The sequence below is a fragment of the Lolium perenne genome, chromosome 4 (genome assembly GCF_019359855.2).
Source record: "Lolium perenne isolate Kyuss_39 chromosome 4, Kyuss_2.0, whole genome shotgun sequence".
In the NCBI taxonomy this organism is placed as follows: Eukaryota; Viridiplantae; Streptophyta; class Magnoliopsida; order Poales; family Poaceae; genus Lolium; species Lolium perenne.
This window is the reverse complement of record NC_067247.2, coordinates 130,329,259-130,337,997: the sequence shown is the minus strand read 5'-3', so window position 1 is coordinate 130,337,997 and position 8,739 is coordinate 130,329,259. Positions and strand designations below refer to the sequence as shown.

Sequence of the window (8,739 nt, the reverse complement as noted above, 5' to 3'; positions counted from 1 at the left end):
CCCGCTGCAACCGCCGCAGCGCAAGCTCCTCCCACCCCTTCTGCTGGAGCACCTCCCACCCGCGCCGGGTCAGCTCCTCCCGCCGCCGCCGCGCCTCCAGGAACTCTAGCCGCTCCGCCTCCTCCGCCTCCTCCCGCTGCCGCCGCTCCGCCTCCTCCCGCTGCTGCGCCACCTCCTGCCGCGCCACCCGCCGCCGTCACGCCTCCTCGGTCACCCGTAGCCGCCGCTCCACCTCCTGGCCCTGCCGCTCGTCCGCGACATAGGCATCTACGGTCGCCGTTAGCGCCGCCTCCTCCCACACCTCATACTCTGCGAGCTGCGGGTCCGCCTCCACGACTTCTACGGCCGCCTCTAGCGTCGCCTCGTCCCACGAATCGAACATTGTGCTATTTTTCTAGAGTTTTTGCACCATAATGAGGCAGGGGAGGAGGGATAATATAGACATCGGCGAGGCGGGAAACCTCCCGCGTGGTGTCGCGGCGGGAGAATTTCCCGCGCGGCGTCGTGGTGGGAGCTTCGTGGCGGTAAAATATCCCGCGCAGCGCCCTGGCGTCACTGACAGGCAGCTCCCACGCCCAAAAAATTTAGCCTCGCGAGGCGCCGGCGCGTCCGATTCGCGCCCTTCGCGAAGGGGCCGGCACGCGGTTGCCGGCGCTTCTATTGGGCTCGAAAAATCGCCGGCGCCGTATGGGGCGCGCCGGTGTGAGCCTATTTTCGCTTTCGGCCCCTAAAAAGCTATCGGGACCGCTATCGAGGACGCCAGTGGAGATGCTCTAAGAGACTAAGTATATGTTATGCATGCATGGTACTGTGTACTTGTGTGCCATTTTAATTAGTATATCCACTGAGTGTCTGAGTATATATGTGGTAAACATATGGCAAAACTCTAGAAAACTTAGCCGTTGAGGTATGTACATTTTAGCTTGTAACTTTGTCTACATGTATTAAGATCTGGTTCTCCTAACCCATCAGTTCGATCGAAACCGAGCAGCCCTACAGTTTTATTGGTTGAGACTAGCACATGTGCCCTACATGTCACACAACACACAACGGTAGGCATGCGACATCATCATAAATCATAAACACTAAACAGCGTAGACGACCAAAGAACGATCTGCCACGTCTTGCTAGCAATAACAAGTAGCATTATGTGAGGTCCCTGATTATATCGATCATACAAGCTAGCATAAAATAGTTACAAGGCAACGCGTGATGCACGGGCAAGTTTCTTATATTATGTATGTACAGGGAGGCTCAACAAAGTTTTTTGGCACCACATGAAAAGAATTTATGAAGGAGAACCAACTTGCGGTTGGATTGATAAGAGAGCAGTGGTACCTAGTTCATCAGAGGAGTGAGTATACAAACATATGGGTAAGCGTCCGCGTCTGTATTGTGTTTCTTAAAAAAAATTGGGGCAACAATATTTGCAGTTACCTAAAAGTGTGGTGCACAGATCTTTATGGATGAATTTGAACTCAAAATTTTAAAACTACAAATTCAAATAGGCTCGAACCCTGTTTGTACCTGAACATCACCGTAGTGTAGTGGAACTCCAGTATGTTCTTGTCCATTAGAACCAATCTCTCTGTTTTGTCATTGATTGTCTCTTTTTTTCCTTTCTCTGGGTTTCTTCAAGCCTTGATAAATATGTAAGCCATACTCGAGCACCTGTTCAGTCAAGCTTCAGTCCTTGTCTGTAAAGTATATACGTATGTCCAAAACCTCTCTCTACTGAAGCCCATATAAATGGCCATGTCCAAAGTTAGTATAACAGGAAAGAGCTGGAAATAAAACCTGCATTTTCTATACCAAGTTAGAATATTTCCCTAGATATGTCTGTCCATTTGTTAACCCCATCTTCGTATGTGCATGCCGGCCTAGAAAATCATCTACACACCATTCCATCTTGCAATTCATGTGCCTTGCATGGCATTTCTGTCTCCCTCTCGACCATCGTCTTCCATGCTTTATCTTGATTACCAAGCCATTCAGAACTGATTTGTCCCATTCTCTTCGCCTCTCCGATTCTCCATCATTCTGCTCCCTTCAATTCCTAGCTTTATTATTGTTTCGCCTCTGCTGCACGGTTTAGTGGTTGTGCACTCTTTCTTGCCACCATTAAGCTGCTTTAATGTCGCAGCCGGTGCTTCTCCAGTGTGCCCACCAGGAACCTCTAACTGAGCAATAGAATTCCTCGGTAGCCATGACATATTTTGATTTTGTTTCTAATGCTCTTTGTGCTCTCAATATGTCTCATTTTACACTGTTGGGTTATATATATTTTTCCCTTGACTTATTTCGGTTTGCTTCATCTTTCCTTTTTTATGTACTTTTTTATATTAGTTATTTGATTTATATATTCATGTATATGTTTCTTGTTTAGAAAATCATTTTATTGCATTATATTTAATTGCGTGTCCTTTTTAATTTTTCCAAATTATACGTGAACTTTTTTGTGTGGTATGCTATGGTTTTTTAAAGTCACTAACAATGCATGAACATGTTATTTTAAGATACGTAATATTTCTTAGATACTGAATTTTTAATAGGTATATGAACATTTTTTTATCTGTTCAGTGAATGAAATGAAAATACAGATCACGGCTACTTGTTCTTCCTTCTAGTCTAGTGAAAAACGGGTGAAAGAAGCAGCGTGAGACGAAAAAGAAAAGAAAACGGAAACCGAAAAGAAATAGCGCGCCAAACCGACGGAAAAGCAATCCCTGACGAAATGCCGGCCCAAGATTACTAGGCCTTCTTTACATGGTGCTTCTGCCTGCCTGACTTCGACGACTCCAGGCTCAAAAAAAAAAAAAAAAAGACATTAGCGACATCGAGCGATTCGGCGGCGGCGCGCAGGCGTGAAGCTGCGGCGGCCGGCGCTGGGCGCAGGAAACACCGCGGAGGCGCGGGACCGGCGCGGCGAGGCGGCTTCGCGTCTCTGTAACCTGTAGAAGTCGGCTGGAGCGGAGGCGTGGGCTGCGCCTGCGCGGACTGCGGCGGCCGACGAAGGCAACCCAACGTCCGGCCACCCCTACAAGTCGGCCGTGCCCGATAAGGATTTGCTTTTTCTTCGACCTTGACTAGTCAAAATCCTGAGCGCACCACTCCAGGGAACCTCCCTGCCCGGCCACCGCTCGCCGCATCAGTCCGGAGGAACTGCTCCCCTTCAATTCATTGCTCCGCCGCTGCAGTGTATGCCAAGATGCAAGGTATGAGTCCGGACCTCCCCATCGCTCGGGCTCCTCTCTCGGTCCGACCAAACAACGTCACACGATTCGTGCTTCTTGTTTCCTTACCTGATTTCTTGGTGTATTCTTGTTTACTTCGTATAGGTGGGGAGAAGGAGAGGGTGACCATGGAGGTCACCGACGAGATGATCAAGACCATGGAGGTCGGCTTGGCCTTCCGGGACTATGTAAGGACATCAATTCATTTCTCTTAGCTCTGGTTTGAACTATGGACTAGCCACCATTTATGTTTAATCAGGGGCAGAGCAAGAAATTTAGGATACATGGACCAAATGGGTGAAGTAAATGTTAGTAGGGGCCAAACCATGCACTACTGATTAGCTTCCTCTCAAATAGAGAGGGTTACCAAGCAATTTTATGTTTAGTAGAGGTCAAGAGTTTGTTCGCTATTAGTCCAAGTTTTCATTTGCAATTGCCACATGAGTGTGTGACAGTGTAGAATTCTTAGGAAATATAATGTTTGTAAACTAATAGTGGTTTCGAACTAACTATGGACGAATCACTGATCTTAGAACAGAACAGCAGCCACCTCTCAGATGTGAGATACTAATTCCGTGTCTGAAAAGTGTTCTCTTGTAAAGAACATGCATATGGCTCAATTCAGATTCAGCTGATATGTTTCTATGCATCCTTTCCAGATCATGTATTTCACTTTACGTATAGTAGCTTGATTTGTGATATACCTTAATTGTATGGCAGAATGGCAGAATTAGTTCTATGGATTTTCACAGCAAGGCTACAAACTATTTTGTGACAGCCAGTGATGATGAATCAATACGCCTATATGACATTCAAAGTGCTGTGTAAGTAACTGACTACAAGTCATTCCTTAATTTTCATGAATTTTGTGTTCTATAATCAAGTAAAGCGTTTCATAAGATATTCTTGTTACAAGACACAAACTCCAAAGAACTGGCTTTGTTATTTGGTTTGCTAGCTGCCATGTTCACTTCATAATACATTATGACACTGGCATTTGTTCAAGAGACAATTGTTTGGCTTAGGCATTACTACATTTGGCTGTTGAAAATGATTTATTCTACAACTATAGGTGGCAGAATCATTATTTACAAGTAGTCTAATAACTAAATAGAGATAGAATATGGTATGTATATGCTGCAGGCAGATTAGGGGATAAACATGGTGCCACCTCCAAGTCGGCTGGCACCTCTCTGATGCGGCCTCCCCCTTAATCGTCTCTATGCCTGCCCCAGTTGACTTTCGTAGTGACTTTCGTTAGTAATTTAGCAAATTTCCTAGTATGCAACGATTCGATGGATATAGCTACTGTATTATTTATTTATTTTGGTAATCAATACTGTATTTCCTGTGATACTGTATTTGATTTCTAACTCAGTAAAAAATATCAGATGTTTGAAGACCATTAATAGCAAAAAATATGGGGTTGAATTGGTGTGCTTCACTACGAACCCAAGTCTTGTCCTGTATTCCTCGAAGAATGGCTGGGATGGTAAGTAATGTCTTGTCTTAGCTTAAGAGTGATTTAAGACTTACACTGAAAGAGTGCACTAATGCAGAATCTCTGCGGCTGCTCTCTCTGAATGATAACCGGTTTGTAAGATATTTCAAAGGCCATCTTGACAGGTATGCCGTATTTTATGATAAATTATACCCACATATTTCAGTTAAGCTAACGCGAACCGAAAATCCTTATGCTCTATGTCTTTTCCAGGGTTGTTGCTATGTCGTTATGCTATGAGAAAGATAGTTTTCTTTCTGCTTCACTTGATCGAACTGTTCTCCTTTGGGATCTGAGGGCCGACAAAGCACAGGTACAACTATTGATACTGTAAACTAGAAAATGCTATCCAATGAAACCTATCTCTCTTTGTGTCACTTAAACAAGCTGCAATTATAGTTAACAGAACTATTATGGTTTGGTGTCTGCTTCCCTGTTAAACCAATTTCTTAATCTCTTTATCCTCTAACAAATAACTTAATCTCCCTCAGATGATGAGAAATCACCCTGTACCATATAAGATTGTTGGAATTGAATCCTCAACATTCCTGAAGTTGCTAATATATTCTGTTCTAGGATGATAGATATTGGATTCACTGTATTTTTATCTTTAAAGGCACGAGGTGTCTTGGTCATGGTCATTTTATTTATCTGGACTCCTTTAAATCTGTAGACATATCGTGGCATCACAGTTTATGTATTGGATAACTTGTGACTAGTAAAATGTTCACTTTGGATTTTGTAGGGCTTACTGCGTGTGCAAGGGAGGCCTGCAGTTTCATATGATGATCAGGGTTTAGTTTTTGCAGTTGCGTACGGTGGTTTCATAAGGATGTTTGATGCTCGAAAATTCGAGAAGGTAGTGGTGATTGAATGTGTTGTTTGATCCTTAGTTATACTTTATAACTACTCTGTTGATTATGATGATTATCTCTGTTGGTAATGATGAGTATCTTACATCCATAGGGGCCTTTTGATATTATCTCTGTTGGTAATGATGATTCTGAAGCCAATGTCATAAAGTTCAGCAGTGATGGACGGCGTCTACTTTTGACCACCAAAGCAGGGCATATTCATGTGCTAGATTCATTTCATGGAAACCATGTAAGCATTTAAACTTCCTAGTGTAATTTGAGTTTTGCTGGCTCATGGGCTTGGTAAACACTACTAATTTGTTTTTGGCAGATAGCAACTTTCAAAGTAAAACCAGCTGTCACCAATTCAACATTGGAGGCATCATTCAGCCCTGATGGAAACCATGTCATATCTGGTTACAAGCATTTTCTTATCATCCTTTTGATCATTGCTGCATTCTCCATTACTAAACCAGTAAATGTAATCATCTTGTTGTTTTGTTCTTGCAGGCTCTGGTGATGGTAGCGTTTATGCTTGGAGTGTTAGAAGTGGAAAGAAAGTATGGACAAATCTGGCGTGCAATGTTTATGATTACATTATTATTTATGTGAAATTATTACTTACATGTATGGTCCCACTGCAGGTAGCACGCTGGGGAAGCACAGATAATGAACCACCATTGGTTAGGTGGGCTCCAGGATCATTGATGTTCTTGACTGGATCTTCAGAACTATCCTGCTGGGTCCCAGACCTATCCAAGCTGGGATCGTTTGCCGTTACTAAGTAAATTCGAACGATATGAGATTGATTACCTCATTACCATTGTAAGTCTGCAAACTTTACTTCTAGCCATCTGCATAAAAGTAATTTGATCTGTGCCACTCCCAGCCTCTGAACCTGAGAGATGACATTGAGAAGAAGCTCTCTGCACAAATGCCATAGCAAACTGCAGATACAGTCCCAGAAATGCTGTATTAGAAGCATATTGGTTTAAGTGTCTGGGTGTGTATGTCATTTGTCCAACCTGTTCTTTATAGTGGCATAAGGCTAGCTGAGAGTGGTATAAATCTAAGCAACCCCAACCCTTGATTTTCCTATGTTAAGCAGAACTCGCTGTTTTCTGTAGATTCTGGCATACGAGTGATCGGTGCAGCTTTATCAAGTAAGCATATCTAGGTAGCAATGGTGTTCAGACTTTCTAGTTGACACTCAGCTCTGAATATGAGGAACAATAGGCAATAGTGTTGTATGTGTAGATGTTCACTTTTTATCTTGATGTATCATTGTGTTTTTTATGACACAATTTGCCTTCATAGAGTGTATAATTGTAAAGTAAGCTCTTCATTGCGCACAGGCGGGATGCTTACTTGAAACTCTCACACTGCATGAAGAGGTTTTAACGATTACCATGTTTTAGTGTTGTTCCATCATGTAGGGCTGCATGATGTCAGTAGCTGATATTATTAATTGGGTGAGTAGATGTGCAAATTTTTTTTTGTAGCGGCATACCCTTGCACCAATTCACCTTTGTAACGAGGTGAACTTGTGACATTTATGTTTGAAGATGCCTTCATAGTTAGGGCACTTGGTTACCAAGTATGTGTTTGTGATGTCTTGATGATAATACACGTGGCCTGCAAGTTAGTGATGTATTTGGGGCTGGATGGCCAATCAAGGATGGAACAATTTGTTGATGACTGGCTACAGTAATGTCTTAACCTCTCTTCAATCTTCCCAATCCCCTCTTGTTGCTGGCTTAATCTCTACGACCTCATTGTATTCGTATTTGGTTTGCAAGTGTGTGGTCAAGTTGCATCCTTGTTTTTGCTTTCATGGACCACTTCATAGTTGAATCTCCTAAAAAAAACTGAATGTTTGAACAGTTTTGCATTATGGATCCCTTCCAATTTTCTGACGCAGAAAGCCAAGGGCTTGGGGAGTTTTCAGCGTCTTTGCTTCTTACTTCTCTTCTATCGCCTATCAGGCTATGCAATAAGATCCTTTGCCAACTTCTTTCCATTTTTCCTACTGCAAGGAGCGCACAAAGTTGCGTTGGTGCGTAATGCAGCAGCATTTAACTCCAAACTACCGAGACATACAAGAACTGTTCCTTCTGATGAGACTCGTGAAAGTAAAACAGTATATAAACACCAACACTTGATGCAGAAAACAAGTAAAAAAATTAAAGGACGAAAGCAAGTCACCACGCCTATGTTGATCTTACTGCACTTGACAGGTCATCTTAATCTGTACTCCATGTACAAATGCTGCAAAGCAAGTGGAAGATTGCTCCAACTGCGAACAGTTCTGTCATTTCTTCTTCTGCGCATCACGGCCGTCCTAACTCGAGAATATGTCCCTTGGATCGTGATTTGCATGCTGCTATGCCCGGTCATGCTAACAAGCTTGTGAAGAAACCTCTGATCTATTATCGAGAGGGCTGTGCTAGCTTACGGTCACCCATGGGCACGGTCGGCGGATAGCCCATGAGTGTTGTTTAGCTGTCGAAAACTAGGAATAACGGAGGGAGAAAAGAAGGCCAGCGCCGCTCGAGCCGCCCGCCAGTATTGCCCTGTTCGAAGCTCAGCCTCCGTCGGTCCTTTGCCGCAACCCATGGATCTCCTCGCATGCGCACTCGCACCCCCACGCTAAGTCCATTGCTCTTCCTCGCACCTCCACGCTAAGTCCAAAAGCTAGAAATAAGCCCAACCAAAGAGGCAAGTCTGGAGGTAGGAGAAGGAAAACATGGTCAATTGAACATGAAACAGGGAAGGAGCGTGAGGACAAGGGAGAACCCACGTGGCCCTTGGGTGACGCATCGTCGGTTGTTGCCATGGCAACAGTCACCGAGGAAAGAGATTTGATCGTGATGGAAACCACCATCGATAACGAATCATGGGAGGGGGTGCGGAGCACAATAGGATCTAGAGCACATTTGCACCCTTGCTCGCTTGATATAGACAGAACCCGCAGACACATGCAAATATTTCTCAGGTGGTTCATTGTGTTGTCTTACGTGTTAAAAACTAGTACAACCCTACTCCCTCCAATTCAAGGAATAAAGCGTCTTCGTTTTACATGTTTTTTGTTTGGCCAAGAATCACTTTATATATATAAAGATTATTCGTATGAAATTAGCATTATTAGAAA

At 43.6% G+C, this 8,739-nt stretch overlaps 1 protein-coding gene across 3 annotated transcripts; it reads left to right on the top strand.

The window, feature by feature from the left end:
- Positions 1–2,797: 2,797 nt before the first annotated feature.
- LOC127293902 (protein ANTHESIS POMOTING FACTOR 1) lies at positions 2,798–7,327 on the top strand. 3 transcript variants are annotated; one of them, XM_051323611.1, is made up of 12 exons: positions 2,798–3,215; positions 3,339–3,421; positions 3,954–4,057; positions 4,625–4,725; positions 4,793–4,859; positions 4,948–5,047; positions 5,480–5,593; positions 5,701–5,838; positions 5,920–6,004; positions 6,099–6,148; positions 6,233–6,413; positions 6,944–7,327. In XM_051323611.1, the coding sequence occupies exons 1-11, from the start codon at positions 3,209–3,211 to the stop codon at positions 6,374–6,376; spliced, it is 993 nt and encodes a 330-aa protein (XP_051179571.1). In that variant the 5' UTR covers positions 2,798–3,208; the 3' UTR covers positions 6,377–6,413; positions 6,944–7,327. The 3 variants fall into 3 exon arrangements, with proteins under 3 accessions (XP_051179571.1, XP_051179570.1, XP_051179569.1); XM_051323610.1 differs by having other exon boundaries at positions 6,716–7,327; XM_051323609.1 differs by lacking the exon at positions 6,944–7,327 and having other exon boundaries at positions 6,233–6,884.
- The last annotated feature ends 1,412 nt before the right edge of the window (positions 7,328–8,739 follow it).

What these genes read in the sequence shown, in the direction of transcription:
- LOC127293902 (XM_051323611.1), top strand. An exon ending in TTCAAAGGCCATCTTGACAG is followed by an intron (nt 4,860 to 4,947) that starts GTATGCCGTATT and finishes TGTCTTTTCCAG; the next exon opens with GGTTGTTGCTATGTCGTTAT. An exon ending in TGAGGGCCGACAAAGCACAG is followed by an intron (nt 5,048 to 5,479) that starts GTACAACTATTG and finishes TGGATTTTGTAG; the next exon opens with GGCTTACTGCGTGTGCAAGG.